The 15786-nt window shown below is 41.6% G+C and overlaps 1 protein-coding gene across 2 annotated transcripts in view; it reads left to right on the forward strand.

Annotated features, from left to right (window-relative positions):
• The window catches only part of pptc7a (protein phosphatase targeting COQ7 a), a 29298-nt gene extending 15374 nt beyond the window's left edge, over positions 1 to 13924 (forward strand). Inside the window, exons 3-6 of one of the 2 annotated variants that reach the window (XM_061907011.1) lie at positions 1480 to 1678; positions 8000 to 8123; positions 8200 to 8326; positions 11682 to 13924. In XM_061907011.1, the coding sequence (XP_061762995.1) occupies positions 1480 to 1678; positions 8000 to 8123; positions 8200 to 8326; positions 11682 to 11740 (509 nt within the window). In that variant the 3' untranslated portion in view covers positions 11741 to 13924. Of the gene's footprint in view, positions 1 to 1479; positions 1679 to 7999; positions 8124 to 8196; positions 8327 to 11681 lie in introns of both variants that reach the window. The other variant, XM_061907010.1, reaches the window with a different exon arrangement.
• The last annotated feature ends 1862 nt before the right edge of the window (positions 13925 to 15786 follow it).

Below are 15786 nucleotides of genomic sequence, written 5' to 3' on the forward strand. Positions count from 1 at the left end.
GGATCCAACACAGTCGCGAGAGTCCAGTTCAAAGCGGATCCAAACAGCAGCGAGAGTCCCGTTCACAGCGGAGCCAGCAGGAAAACATCCCAAGTGGAGGCGGATCAGCAGCGCAGAGATGTCCCCAGCCGATACACAGGCAAGCAGTACATGGCCACCGGATCGGACCGGACCCCCTCCACAAGGGAGAGTGGGACATAGGAGAAAAAGAAAAGAAACGGCAGATCAACTGGTCTAAAAAGGGAGTCTATTTAAAGGCTAGAGTATACAAATGAGTTTTAAGGTGAGACTTGAATGCTTCTACTGAGGTGGCATCTCAAACTGTTACCGGGAGGGCATTCCAGAGTACTGGAGCCCGAAATGAAAACGCTCTATAGCCCGCAGACTTTTTTTGGGCTTTGGGAATCACTAATAAGCCGGAGTCCTTTGAACGTAGATTTCTTGCCGGGACATATGGTACAATACAATCTGCAAGATAGGATGGAGCTAGACCGTGTAGTATTTTATACGTGAAGTGAAGTGAATTATATTTATATAGCGCTTTTCTCAAAGTGACTCAAAGCGCTTTACATTGTGACACCCAATATCTAAGTTACATTTAAACCAGTGTGGGTGGCACTGGGAGCAGGTGGGTAAAGTGTCTTGCCCAAGGACACAACAGCAGTGACTAGGATGGCAGAAGCGGGGATCGAACCTGCAACCCTCAAGTTGCAGGCACGGCCGCTCTACCAACCGAGCTATACGTAAGTAGTAAAACCTTAAAGTCACATCTTAAGTGCACAGGAAGCCAGTGCAGGTGAGCCAGTACAGGCGTAATGTGATCAAACTTTCTTGTTCTTGTCAAAAGTCTAGCAGCCGCATTTTGTACCAACTGTAATCTTTTAATGCTAGACATGGGGAGACCCGAAAATAATACGTTACAGTAATCGAGGCGAGACGTAACAAACGCATGGATAATGATCTCAGCGTCTTTAGTGGACAGAATGGAGCGAATTTTAGCGATATTACGGAGATGAAAGAAGGCCGTTTTAGTAACGCTTTTAATGATGGTTTCCTGCTGGCTCTGCTGTGAACGGGACTCTCGCGACTGTGTTGGATCCATTATGGATTGAACTTTCACAGTATCATGTTAGACCCGCTCGACATCCATTGCTTTCCTCCTCTCCAAGGTTCTCATAGTCATCATTGTCACCGACGTCCCACTGGGTGTGAGTTTTCCTTGCCCTTATGTGGGCCTACCGAGGATGTCGTAGTGGTTTGTGCAGCCCTTTGAGACACTAGTGAATTAGGGCTATACAAGTAAACATTGATTGATTGATGTCCATCCATCCATCCAGAGTTTAACCAAACAAGTCAAGTGTACAAACCCTTCAAGCCTTAGCCGCAACATTTGCCTCCGATTACACACACATATCAAGTTGGTTCCGCTGTTTCAATATTTGCTGTGAAATGTAGCCGCTGTGTTTCACGTGCTTGCAGGCAGCAGCACGGCCTGCATCGTGGTGTTGGACGGCCATAGTCACCAGCTGCACACCGCCAACTTGGGGGATTCCGGCTTCCTGGTGGTCCGTGAAGGGGAGGTGGTTCACCGTTCCGACGAGCAGCAGCATTACTTCAACACACCCTTCCAGTTGTCCATTGCTCCTCCTGAAGCCGAGGGAGCTGTCCTCAGTGACAGGTGAGAGAAGGTTGTGTGGTTTACATGTTCTACCCATGCTTATAGAAGGTGTAGAGAACTTGAGGAGATTCCAGCTTCTCCCTGCATGTTAGGGTAACTATATGCTCTAGAACAGGGGTCGGGAACCTTTTTGACTGAGAGAGCCGTGAAAGGGAAATATTTTAAAATGTATACCTGTGAAAGCGATATCATATTTTTAACACTGAATACAACTAAATGCCTGTCCATCCATCTTCTTCCGCTTATCCGAGGTCGGGTCGCGGGGGCAACAGCCTAAGCAGGGAAACCCAGACTTCCCTTTCCCCAGCCACTTCGTCCAGCTCTTCCCGGGGGATCCCGAGGCGTTCCCAGGCCAGCCGGGAGACATAGTCTTCCCAACGTGTCCTGAGTCTTCCCCGTGGCCTCCTACCGGTTGGACGTGCCCTAAACACCTCCCTAGGGAGGCGTTCGGGTGGCATCCTGACCAGATGCCCGAACCACCTCATCTGGCTCCTCTCGATGTGGAGGAGCAGCGGCTTTACTTTGAGTTCCTCCCGGATGGCAGAGCTTCTCACCCTATCTCTAAGGGAGAGCCCGGCCACACGGCGGAGGAAACTCATTTCAGCCGCTTGTACCCGTGATCTTGTCCTTTCGGTCATGACCCAAAGCTCATGACCATAGGTGAGGATGGGAACGTAGATCGACCGGTAAATTGAGAGCTTTGCCTTCCGGCTCAGCTCCTTCTTCACCACAACGGATCGGTACAATGTCCGCATTACTGAAGACGCCGCACCGATCCGCCTGTCGATCTCACGATCCACTCTTCCCTCACTCGTGAACAAGACTCCTAGGTACTTGAACTCCTCCACTTGGGGCAGGGTCTCCTCCCCAACCCGGAGATTGCCCTCCACCCTTTTCCGGGCGAGAACCATGGACTCGGATTTGGAGGTGCTGATTCTCATTCCGGTCGCTTCACACTCGGCTGCAAACCAATCCAGTGAGAGCTGAAGATCCCGGTCAGATGAAGCCATCAGGACCACATCATCTGCAAAAAGCAGAGACCTAATCCTGCGGTCACCAAACCGGAACCCCTCAACGCCTTGACTGCGCCTAGAAATTCTGTCCATAAAAGTTATGAACATAATCGGTGACAAAGGACAGCCTTGGCGGAGTCCAACCCTCACTGGAAACGTGTCAGACTTACTGCCGGCAATGCGGACCAAGCTCTGGCACTGATCGTACAGGGAGTGGACCGCCACAATAAGACAGTCCGGTACCCCATACTCTCTGAGCACTCCCCACAGAACTTCCCGAGGGACACGGTCGAATGCCTTCTCCAAGTCCACAATGCACATGTAGACTGGTTGGGCAAACTCCCATGCACCCTCAAGAACCCTGCCGAGAAAATAGAGCTGGTCCACAGTTCCACGACCAGGACGAAAACCACACTGTTCCTCCTGAATCTGAGGTTCGACTATCCGGCGTAGCCTCCTCTCCAGTACACCTGAATAAACCTTACCGGGAAGGCTGAGGAGTGTGATCCCACGATAGTTGGAACACACCCTCCGGTCCCCCTTCTTAAAGAGAGGAACCACCACCCCGGTCTGCCAATCCAGAGGTACCGCCCCCAATGTCCATGCAGGCATTTTTTTTTTTTTGTAAAACCAACATTTTTAGAGTATTGTGGGTCTCTTATTATTTTTAATAGCATTGTTATTCTGAAACTAACCAATAATAAATAAAATATTTCTTACCATGAATGCGACTTATTGAACAGGTGCGGTAGAAAACGGATATTTTGACACTGTGATTACCAGCGTAATTAGGTAGGTAGGTAGGTATTGTTATTGCCCAAGTACAAAAAACGTTGTTGATATACTGATTGATTTGATTAGACAAACAAACAGTGTTTAGGGTCACAGAACAGCTATGAGAAAAAAACTCAAGAGCAAAGCATATATACGTATCACAACATACAACTCCAGACTTGCAACAGAGGGGAGGGAGTGGGGGTTACGGTGGCAGGCTGCAGCTCTTCAGGCACTGCCCAGCCGTCCATCACCCCTAAGGCATTCGCGTCGAGGGCGTTTGATGAATTATTCAATACTTAAGCAATGTCAGCTAAGATTTATCTTGAGAGCCAGATGCACATCTGGCTCTAGATCCATAGGTTCCCAACCTCTGCTCTGGCTTGTGCATAGTCTTAGTCTGTGTCCATGATGAGGTGGACCCTGGTCAGCCAGTCACCAGGATTAGAGGTATAGAACATGGATGGATGCTCCAGAGAGCGTAAAGAAGATGTCTGTGTGGTTAGTGTGAGTACAGCAGAACAGGTTGGTTCCTGGCACAGTGTGTCTGTGTACTGAGAGCACAGGAACAGGCTGTCGTGTTCCTGTCTTTCTTTGCCGCAGTGCTATTTAATTATGTGCAGGAAGAGTTCAGACAAATTTTCGACACTCTTCAAGCTTTCCCTCTTAGCGGGTCAAAGTCTCCTGCACCTGCACCAGTCTTAATTAAGGATTATGTTTGGAGACAAAGTAGCAGGAGATTTTAGTTTTGACATCTAGGTCTGCACACCACGTCTGATTTAGTCTTTTGCCCTCAAGTGACACAGGTCAGATTTTACACATCTGTGGTCCTGTCCAAGGTTTCTCATTGTCACCCCATTGGGTTGAGTTTTTCCTTGCCCTGATGTGGGAGCCGAACCAAGGATGTCGTGGATTGTGCAGCCCTTTGAGACACTGGTGATATAGGGCTATAGAAATAAACATTGATTGATTGATTGACTGATGCCAGTCTAAATGCTTCAAATACTGATTCTTTGGCATCAGATTCAGGCCACATTAGAATCGGATCTTTTCAAACGGGACTGCAGTCTAAACACAATGCGACCTGAATGTGACTTTTTCATCAGCTTTGGGCGATCTAAGTCACAACAAAGTTTCGGTGCATAACTTGTCAATCGTACACAAATAATAGGCTATATATAATATATAAATATATATCTCAATTCCGAAGAAATAGTGAAGTGAATTATATTTATATAGCGCTTTTCTCTAGTGACTCAAAGCGCTTTACATAGTGAAACCCAAGATCTAAGTTACATTTTTTAAACCAGTGTGGGTGGCACTGGGAGCAGGTGGGTAAAGTGTCTTGCCCAAGGACACAACGGCAGTGACTAGGATGGCAGAAGCGGGAATCGAACCTGCAACCCTCAAGTTGCTGGCACGGCCACTCTACCAACCGAGCTATGCCGGTTAGTAGTAATTGTTCAAAGACCAGAATTGGCTCTGTGGCACATTTGCTTAATTGTGAGTTGAAAAATAATTCTCTCGTAGATCCACGCTGATCTCTGGGCGATATATCGAATATACTCGATATATCGCGGGGTTGTGTCCGTGCGAAATAGACAATGACTATATTGTGATATTCGAGTAGACGTTCTCACGCAGTTGCTTTTAGCTGCGGGCATTACACTTCAGGCTCTTCTCACTCTTTCTTGTCTCTCCTAGTCACAGAGACATAAAACAAGCGCACCTTCTTACATACGTCACATACTGTCGCGCGTGCAACATCGCACGCCCTCACGGAGCAGAGAGGTAGCGACATGGTAACGTTAGCGGTGGTGCTAAAGGAGCGGCGCGAGTGGGTAATAGGAGAGAGAGAGAGAGAGAGAGAGAGAGAGAGTGCGAATCGGGTAACGAAGGAAGAATTAATTCCCAAGAAAAACAGCAGGGAGTCCATCGTCTGGCGGTGGTTTGGCTTCAAGTGGGAAGATGTTGAAGAAAAGCGTTGCTACAAAGAGTAGCACCTACTGCTAATGTAGCATCATTTGAAGAGTCAACCGCTAGAGCAGGGGTCGCGAACCTTTTTGGCTGGGAGAGCCAAATATTTTGAAATATATTTCCGTAAGAGCCATATTATATTTTTTCAAACACTGAACACAACTAAACGCGTGCATTTTTAAGTAAAACCAACATTTCTAGAGTATAATAGGTCTCTTATTCTTTGTAATAACATTGTTATTCTGAAGCTAACTGTGGAGGGGGCGTGGCCTGCGTGCCTGCAGCGACAGGTGCGTAGAAGGCCCACCTGGGCCTTGTTATCTAATCACCTGTCGCTCTGTTATAAGCAGCAGCCAGGAGGAGAGACTGGGTTGGGGCTGGAAATACTATAGCTGGAAAACAACTGAGAGATTTATAGAAAAATAAAACAATATTGTAAACCTGAAACAGGCTCTCATGTCGGTGCTTGGTGGTCTGAAGAACCCCCAGGAGGGCAAGCACCACACTAACCAATAATAAATAAATAACTTCTTACCATTGACGCAACTTCTTGAACAGGTGCGGTAGAAAACGGATGGACTGGTTAAAAATGCATGAAAATGATTTATATTTTGAACATTATTTTTAACACTGTGATTACAAGTGGAATTATTCATTACTTATCGTGTTAAGCAACGTCAGCTCAGATTTATCAGAGAGCCAGATGCAGTCTTCAAAAGAGCCACATCTGGCTCTGTAGCAGGGGTGCCCATTACGTCGATCGCGAGCTACCAGTCGACCGCGGGGGGGGTGTCAGTCGATCTCCAGCCAGGCTTTTAAAAAAAATAGACCTAAAAATTAGTGATCATCAATCTTCACCAAGACGTCACTTAAATGACATTCAGGGTACCGGAGGGTCTTGTGAGATGACGCTGGCTGCTGCCAGTTCATTATTATTAAAAATGACCGAGAGGAAGGCGAGAAACACTTTTTATTTCAACAGACTCTCGCGCCGTACCTTCCGTCAAAACTCTAAAGGCCGACTGCACATTTCCTATCTTCACAATAAAAGCCCTGCTTCATGCTGCCTGCGCTAACTAAATACAGAGTCTCGGAAAACTGGCGTGCACAAGCGATCCCTCAGAAAGCTGGCGTGCACATCACTTGTGCACGCCAGCTTTCCGAGACTCTTATTTTGTTAGCGCAGGCAGCATGAAGCAGGGCTTTTATTGTGAAGATAGGAAATGTGCAGTCGGCCTTTAGAGTTTTGACGGAAGGGACGGCGCGAAAGTCTGTTGGAATAAAAAGTGTTTCTCGCCTTCCTCTCTGTCATTCTTTCATAATAATGAACTGGCAGCAGCCAGCGTCATCTCACAAGACCCTCGGGTGCCGTGAATGTCAATCAAGCAAGCTACGGAATTTGCCGCCAATGTTTTTCTTGTAAAGTGTATGGAAGCTGGATGAATTAGATGCCAAAAACCAACCACTTTCATGTGGTATTGTACAGAAAGGACAACTTTTTTTCTCCTCCATTTGAAAATGTGGGCGTTATCATCATTACTGTCTGATTCCAATCAATGCAAATCATCAGAATCAGGTAATACACCAACTTATATTCTTGTCTTCGTGAAAGAAAGACATCTATATGTGTTACACATGCTTGTATTATCATTAAACACATTTAACTTGTTTACAAAAATGTCTCTTTCATAAATAAATAAATATAAATGATATATATAAATGAGGTAGATCCCCTCGAGTTGGTCAATTGAAAAGTAGCTCGCCTGCAGAAAAAGTGTGGGAACCCCTGATCTAGAGCCATAGGTTCCCTACCCCTGCGCTGGAGAATGAAGAGTGCTTGAAACTCTGCATGTCAACATCTGCGTTCGGTGCCACACTGCCATCTGGTGGTGTCAGAAGAGTAATGGAATTTGGGGGAAAAAAGTGTAAAAATAAGAATTAGCATGTCAATAAACATGGAGCACATGTTGGTTACTTATGGACTAAGTACATCATGTCAAAAGATGATTCTTAGTTTTTAACTAAGGGTCCAATAAGCCCAAATAGAAATAAAAAAAAAAGCATTTAAACAAACAGCTTGGGCCTTAAGAGGTTTTAATGTTAGTCCATGGGACAAATAAACACAGAAATATTTTACTTTTGTAGACATCAGAGCAGGGGGGAGTGCATGAGACAAGGTATCACAGTGGAGGAGGAAGGCGAGTGCTTAGTGATTAATCAAATAGTTCTTAACTATATTTGCAGATTTTAACTGATAAAAAACGTCCCTGTTGATTTATTTATCCCCCCCCCCCCCCTTGTAGAAATTTTTTTTTAAATACAGTACTAATGGTCAGAAAGTCATGAGTTAAAAAGCACAGAATGAAGTGAAGTTCACTAAAACGGAGAGTAGTAGTTGAGTGGAATAATCGAAAACAAGGTAAAGGTTTATTTAATCCTGATTTTTGCCATAAAAGCCCAGCCTTAAAGGGGAACTGCTCTTCTTTGGAATTTTGTTTATTTGCTATCTTTATGTAAGACAAGAACACGGATGTTTTTTGTTTTTTCCCTTGTGCAGCCCAGACGCAGCCGACAGCTCCTCCTTTGACGTGCAGCTGGGTGACATCATCCTCACCGCCACCGACGGCCTGTTTGACAACATGCCGGACTACATGATCCTGCAGGAGCTGAAGAAACTCAAAGTGAGGAGGACCAGCGCACAAAGATCCAAAGGGCCGGAGAAAAATTGTTCACCGTTTTGCTTTTTCTCCTCAGAAGGCAAACTACGAGAGCATCCAGCAGACGGCAAGAAGTATCGCCGAGCAGGCCCACGACCTGGCCTACGACCCCAACTACATGTCACCTTTTGCACAGTTTGCCTGTGACAACGGACTGAATGTTCGAGGTGAGACTCGTAAAAGTGACACTCAGAGGTCTGCACAAGTTGTACAACTTGGAGGTCACTCTCATGGCCCATTCAAGCGGTGTTTTTTAACCTTTTTTCAGCCAAGACACATTTTTGGCGTTGAAAAAATGCAGAGGCCACACCAGCAGCAGAAATCTTTAAAAAATGAAACTCAGTTGACAGTAAAAAGTTTTTGTCGCAATTGTTGGATGTGACTTTAAACTAGGGGTGTCCAAACTTTTTCCACAGAGGGCCGCACACGGAAAAATTGAAGCATGCGGAGGCTATTTTGATATTTTTCCTTTTCAAACCATAACAAAATATATGGATTTTTTTTTTTTTTAATCCTTAGGGTTCCTGGGGAGCATAGAGTGTCTCAGTCACTAAAATTTTTAAAATAAGTCAATGATTATTATTATTTTTAATGGAATGCTTGGAGTAAATCTATCAACTTGAGTTTGATATATCCATCCATCCATCCATTTTCTACCGCTTATCCCCTTTTGGGGTCGCGGGGGGCGCTGGCGCCTATCTCAGCTACAATCGAGCGGAAGGCGGGGTACACCCTGGACAAGTCTCCACCTCATCACAGGGCCAACACAGATAAACAGACAACATTCTCACACTAGGGCCAATTTAGTGTTGCCAATCAACCTATCCCCAGGTGCATGTCTTTGGAAGTGGGAGGAAGCCGGAGTACCCGGAGGGAACCCACGCATTCACGGGGAGAACATGCAAACTCCACACAGAAAGATCCTCAGCCTGGAAGTGAACCCAGGACTGCAGGAGCTTCGTATTGTGAGGCAGACACACTAACCCCTCTGCCACCGTGAAGCCCCGAGTTTGATATAAAGAAAAACAAATACGGTTTTATGCCTTTTCTTTCAAAGACAACTTTGTTTTTTATAGTAAAACTGAAATATGCAGTATTTAGATAGTAGTTTATTGATTCCTTCAGGAGAGTTCCTTTATTTAGCAATTAAAGCCCTCAAAGATCAATAATGCAGGACACCATTGATTTTAATTATTTAATATTTTTGAGTAATCACAGTGAAAAGTTAAACAAAATCCTACTAAATATATTTGAGATCCGAAAGGTTCCCCACTCATAAAGTGATACATTTTTATTAGTTTTTTTTACTTTTAACACTTAAATTTAAAGATCAATTTCCGATGTATCTGTCGATTTTAAGTTTGAACTATTATTTTGTTTGTTTTATGCTCTTTTGTCAAAACTTTGATATTTTTATATGGTAACCACACAACATATGCAATATTTTTTCCACATAAAACATTTTAAAGTGATATTTTTTAAGTAATAATTCATTATAACAGATTTTTTTGTAAAATTTTTTTTTGGAGCAATAGAAAAAAAAGAAAATAAAGACAAAAGGAAAAAAAACGACCTGCATGGCAGCTTTATGTCAACATTGCCACTTTTTCTCATTAGATTTCACCTCATTCCACCGTTTTTTAAATTTTTGCAATACTATCAATTTTGCAATTTTTGCAGAATGTGTGGCGGCCCGGTAAACGATTAGCTGCGGGCCGCAAATGCTCCCCGGGCCACATTTTGGACACCCCTGGTCTATAGAATGTTTCACGGGCCAATAAAAATTGCTCTGCGGGCCGCACTTTGGACATCCCTGTTTTACGGTAATGTGTTAATAATTTAACACATAAATCGCTCCAGACCAGGGGTCACCAACTCGAGGTCGCCAGTAAGGACCAGATGAGTCGCCCGCTGGCCTGTTCTAAAAATAGCTCAAATAGCAGCACTTACCAGTGAGCTGCCTCTATTTTTTTAATTTTATTTATTTACTAGCAAGCTGGTCTCGCTTTGCTCGACATTTTCAATTATTTTTTTTTTTTTGTCCTGCCCAGCTTTTCAGGCAAATCATATAGTTGATGTAGATGCCCATGTCGGCTGTTCAGATTTACTTTACAAAAGAGAAGTGTAAGATACTTCTCTTGTTGTCTTATTTGAATTTGACTTTATTAAATGTATTTATATTATCATTTGGTGCAGCCGGGCCGGAGCAGGAGGGGATAGAAAGAGAAAAAAAAGGAAGACAGAGGGGGAAATTGTGGGGATAAAAGAGGGATTAGACAGAGAGACAAAAACAACAACAGCAACAATAGAACAACACCAGCACATACAATATGTACAAATATGATCGTAAAAGTGATAGCAAATAAGCAGTTAGTGAAATAAATAATATAGTAATGACAAGTGAACTGCCTCTAATTTTTTAATTTGATTTATTTACTAGCAAGCTGGTCTCACTTTACTCGACATTTTCAATTCTAAGAGAGACAAAACTCAAATAGAATTTGAAAATCCAAGAAAATGTTTTAAAGACTTGGTCTTCACTTGTTTAAATAAATTCATTTATTTTTTTACTTTGCTTCTTATTACTTTCAGAAAGACAATTTTAGAGAAAAAATACAACCTTAAAAATTATTTTAGGATTTTTAAACACATATACCTTTTTACCTTTTAAATTCCTTCCTCTTCTTTCCTGATAATTTAAATCAATGGTAAAGTATTTTTTTTTATTGTAAAGAATAATAAATACATTTTAATTTAATTCTTCAATTTAGCTTCTGTTTTTTCGACAAAGAATATTTGTGAATTATTTCTTCAAACTTATTATGATTAAAATTCCCCCAAAATATTCTGGCAAATCTAGAAAATCTGTAGAATCAAGTTTAATTCTTATTTCAATGTCTTTTGAATTTCTTTTAAAATGTTTGTTCTGGAAAATCTAGAAGAAATAATGATTTGTCTTTGTTAGAAATATAGCTTGGTCCAATTTGTTATATATTCTAACAAAGTGCAGATTGGATTTTAACCTATTTAAAACATGTCATCAAAAATATATATTTATTGTGAGAAATCATTAAGATAAGTGTTTCCACAAAGATAAATATAATTAATTATTAAAAATAACAGAGTTAAAGTTAAAGGTAAATTGAGCAAATTGGATATTTCTGGCAATTAATTTAAGTGTGTATCAAACTGGTAGCCCTTGGCATTAATCAGTACCCAAGAAGTAGCTCTTGCTTTCAAAAAGGTTGGTGACCCCTGCTCTATAGAATGTTTCGTGGGCCAATAAAAATTGCTCTGCGGGCCGCACTTTGGACATCCCTGTTTTACACTAATGTGTTAATAATTTCACACATAAATCGCTCCAGAGTATAAGTCGCACCCCCGGCCAAACTATGAAAATAAGTGCAACTTAAAATCTGAAAAATACGGTAAACAAAGATGAACATACATGGAAACATTTTCCATAAACTGAGTCCAGGATGCCATGTTTGTGACGTTAAATGTGTGTGTGTGTGTGTGCAGGAGGGAAGCCCGATGACATCACAGTGCTGCTGTCCATAGTAGCAGAATACACTGACTAGGGTCTACGTGGACTGAGTAGGATGAAGTACCGAGGGGAGCAAGACATTTAGTTTCCCAGCATGCCACAGCTCTACTCTGCTCCAAACCCCTGCTGGGCAGAGAGAAAGTGCTGGAATTAAAAGGCCCCGACAGCATTCAGCAGCAGTGTTGTTGACAACACACGACGACGCCCGCTGGACAACCTTTCCAAGGTCTCGGCGGGTTGGACGGACGGACAGAGAGGATGTTTACTTTCACACTTTTGACTTTTTCAAAGTCAAAGAAGCTTAAAAGGATTGTCTTCATCACAGGCGTGGAGGAGGGTGTTGGCGTGGGACGTGTGGCGCCTTTAGGGCTAAATAAATGAGCCGAACGTGGCTCGTCTTTATTTTTTTATCAGTTCTTATTAGCAAATGTACGTTAGTGCAGGGAGCAGATGTTTTATAGTTGGATGTGACTGCTGTTCTGTTCTTGGCTGAGGTTAAAACAGGATTAAGTGAAGAAGCAGCGGCCTTTTTATACATGCTATTTAGATATTGCATACTGAGGCTCTGACATATTCAGTGGTGCCTCAGTTCTTGTTGGGAATCCCCTCCTAAAGGTCTGATACAAATTGAACCAATATAAATCCAATCCACACACCCAAATATACATTTTATAAATAATTCTAGTTTTACATATAGAAAACAAAGTGAAATATATCATCTATGTATGTATATATACGGTATATATCAGTGGTTCTCCACCTTTTTTCAGTGATGGAACATTTTTTTAATTCAAGTACCTGCTAATCAGAGCAAAGCATTTTTGGTTGAAAAAAAGAGATAAAGAAGTAAAATACAGCACTATGTCATCAGTTTCTGATTTATTAAATTGTATAACAGTGCAAAATATTGCTCATTTGTAGTGGTCTTTCTTCAACTATTTGGAAAAAAAGATATAAAAATAACTAAAAACTTGTTGAAAAATAAACAAGCGATTCAATTATAAATAAAGATTTCTACACATAGAAGTAATCATCAACTTAAAGTGCCCTCTTTGGGGATTGTAATAGAGATCCATCTGGATTCATCAACTTAATTCTAATCATTTTCTTCACAAAAAATAAATCTTTAACATCAATATTTATGGAACATGTCCACAAAAAATCCAGCTGTCAACACTGAATATTGCATTGTTGCATTTCTTTGCACAGTTTATGAACTTGAATTCATATTTTGTTGGAAGTATTATTCAATACATATATTTATAAAGGATTTTTGCTATGTTTAGAATATTTTTAAAAAATCTCACGTACCCCTTGGCATACCTTCAAGTACCCCCATTTGAGAACCACTGCTATATATGATTATATATTTTGCATATATAATATATTTGTATTATTTAATATATATATATACATATATGAATTAATGAAATGCATAAATGAACATTTAACAACAGTTTTATCTTTTATAGTTTATTGCTAGTATCTAAAAGTGCTGTCACGTGCAATTTTTTTTTTAGCCCCATGGTGGATTATTTAGCAGTCATACTACACCCCTAAAAAGGGACAAGCGGTATAAAATGGATGGATGGACTGCATTAAAAAAAAAAAAGCACAGACTTGTCAGCAACACGTGATATTCTTTCTTTGTGTACTTGATTCCTTGACTAGTTTGTTGCTTGCGATGTTTGATAACTGACAATATGAAAAATGTAACATTTTGATGAGTATTTTAGGCAACAGACTCCTAGGAGAAGCTGAGGTACCACTGGACTTGTATTATTACACCCCTTTAATCACTGTGTTGGTGTGAGTGAGTGTATTCTCTGTGTATGAAACGGCTCAAGGCTCGTTCACATGAGCAAGTACTGCTCTTAAGGCCTGAAACGCACAATGTAGGAAGATAACTATGGGAGTAGGTCAGGTGATCAATTGTATCTGTGTACTTATTTACATGTTAACAATCAGCATTTTGTCTTTTGTTCAAAAGATGCCCTTTTCTGTATACATGTTCCATATTTGCATTATGAATTCACCGCACAGTTCAAATATGTCTTGGTAAATAATTTTAGTGTCGTGGTTACGTGCCTTGTATCAGGTGTGTTGATCCTGGCTGACGTAATCCCTTCGTACCCAGACTGAGTGCCAGTTCCTGGGCACAAACCGCAACTGTCGTCATGTATGCCCCGCTGTCTTTAAAAGTGACTTTTTAGCTCAAGTGTGTCTTTCCTGATTTCATCTTTCGTCAAGGCAGACAAGCCGAGGAATAGCGATTAAGCCATTCCAGATATTTAAAAAAAAAAATAAAAAATACCGTATTTCCTTGAGTTGCCGCTGAGCGCTAATTAATTTAAAACTTCTTCTCACTCCGGCGTTTACCAAAGGCATGCGGTAAATTTAGGCCTGCGCTTATAAAATTGAGTGTGATCTAAGGATACCATCCTAAAAAAAACGTTATTATGGTCTTACCTTTACTTATTAATGAAGTCCATGCGCAGCTCCTTCTGATCAAAAGCCTCGATAACTTGTTTATAGAAGTCTTCCTGATCTTTCTTCAGTTTTAAAAGTCTGTCTCGATGGAGATCTTCCTTTTATTACCTCCTGCTTCGGTTGAAAGTCCAGTTTAGAAAACTGTTTTATTTTAGATATGTAATCCCCCATGTTAAAAGTGCAAGCGAGAGGAACAAATAAACAATCGCTCTCCCGTCCAGAAGCAGAACCTAGTAACTCACTTCTAGAGGTAGCCTTGAGATACTAGGTTTTTCTGTTGTATCCACGCGGTTATGTGGTAGTTGCTAGGTCCTACCGTGCGCGTAACAGCTTACTTACGGAACAAATTACAATATCGCATACACTAATGTAAAGTATATCACCTAGTAACTCCAAAATTATTATCAGCTCAGTTTTGACCAAATTTGAGTTACTGGGTTTTGCCTTTGGACGGGAGAGCTGCTCACTCTTGCTGCTTGTTGTCACTTCTTCTGCAGCCGAGTAGTCGCAAGAAGGATCACTAGCGCCCTCTACCACTAGGAGGAGGGAGTCATTTAATGACTCATATTTGACACACGCAGCTACGGTATGTTAATAAAACTTAGCTGCTTACTGTTCTTTTTAGCATATTCAATAGCTTGGACCTTAAATCCTACTGAATAGCTCTTAATCTTCTTCCCTTTATGTGATTTCAAATTATTGAAATCAGCCTCCTCCATTTTGAAAATGATGACAGGGGAAGTGTCACTCGTGACGTGACGAGTTTGACCCGGGGGAAATTCCAGGCATATGCTAATTATTTTGTGAAACGAGTTTTGACCCGGCGTTAATCCTGAGAAGGCAGTAATGCTAAGCATGCGCTAATTATTTTGCGAAACGAGTTTGACCCGGCAGTAATTCTAGGCAGGCGCATACTATATACCCGGCGGTAATTCAAGGAAATGCGGTATACGTTTTGTTTTCTTACAAAATTGCACTAACTGTTTTCCAGAGTCCGTAAAGTAGGGAGACAACTTTTTAATGTGACTCTGAAGCATGAAAGCACTGAGGGCGGTGTGAAGTAGCCTTAAAAATCACTGAGTGGGGGTTAGGAGGGTATGGCTGCAGCTGCTTCCTGACACCAGAAGACATTTCATCTTCCTTCTTAAGACTAACGGGGCATGTCTGTTTTTATTTGGGTGTCCAGGTCAATGCAGATCTGCTGTACAATATTTAAATAAAGATGATAGTATTTATTATTCTCTTGTCATCTATGCTGGCTTTTGGGGTTTTAATTGCGTTATTGCAAACATTTATTTATTATCCAGCTGTGTTTTCAAACATTTTTAGTGTTTTGTAACCAAACTATTCCAATGCCAACATGTTCAGCACATTTAGAACTCACATGCTTGGATTTTTCAAATTTACACTTTTACTGCAAAGTTAGTAAACCAGGGGTGTCAAAGTCAAGGCCCATGAATGAATGATCTATGGTCACAAGGGCCAGACTATTAAAATCATTGCATTAAAACTAAAAAAATAAACACAACTTCAGATTGTTTTCGAGTCAAAATAATTGCCCCGGCCTGCTGTAGTTCCTTCCATATGTAA

This window comes from Nerophis ophidion, linkage group LG07, assembly GCF_033978795.1.
Source record: "Nerophis ophidion isolate RoL-2023_Sa linkage group LG07, RoL_Noph_v1.0, whole genome shotgun sequence".
Classification (NCBI taxonomy): domain Eukaryota; kingdom Metazoa; phylum Chordata; class Actinopteri; order Syngnathiformes; family Syngnathidae; genus Nerophis; species Nerophis ophidion.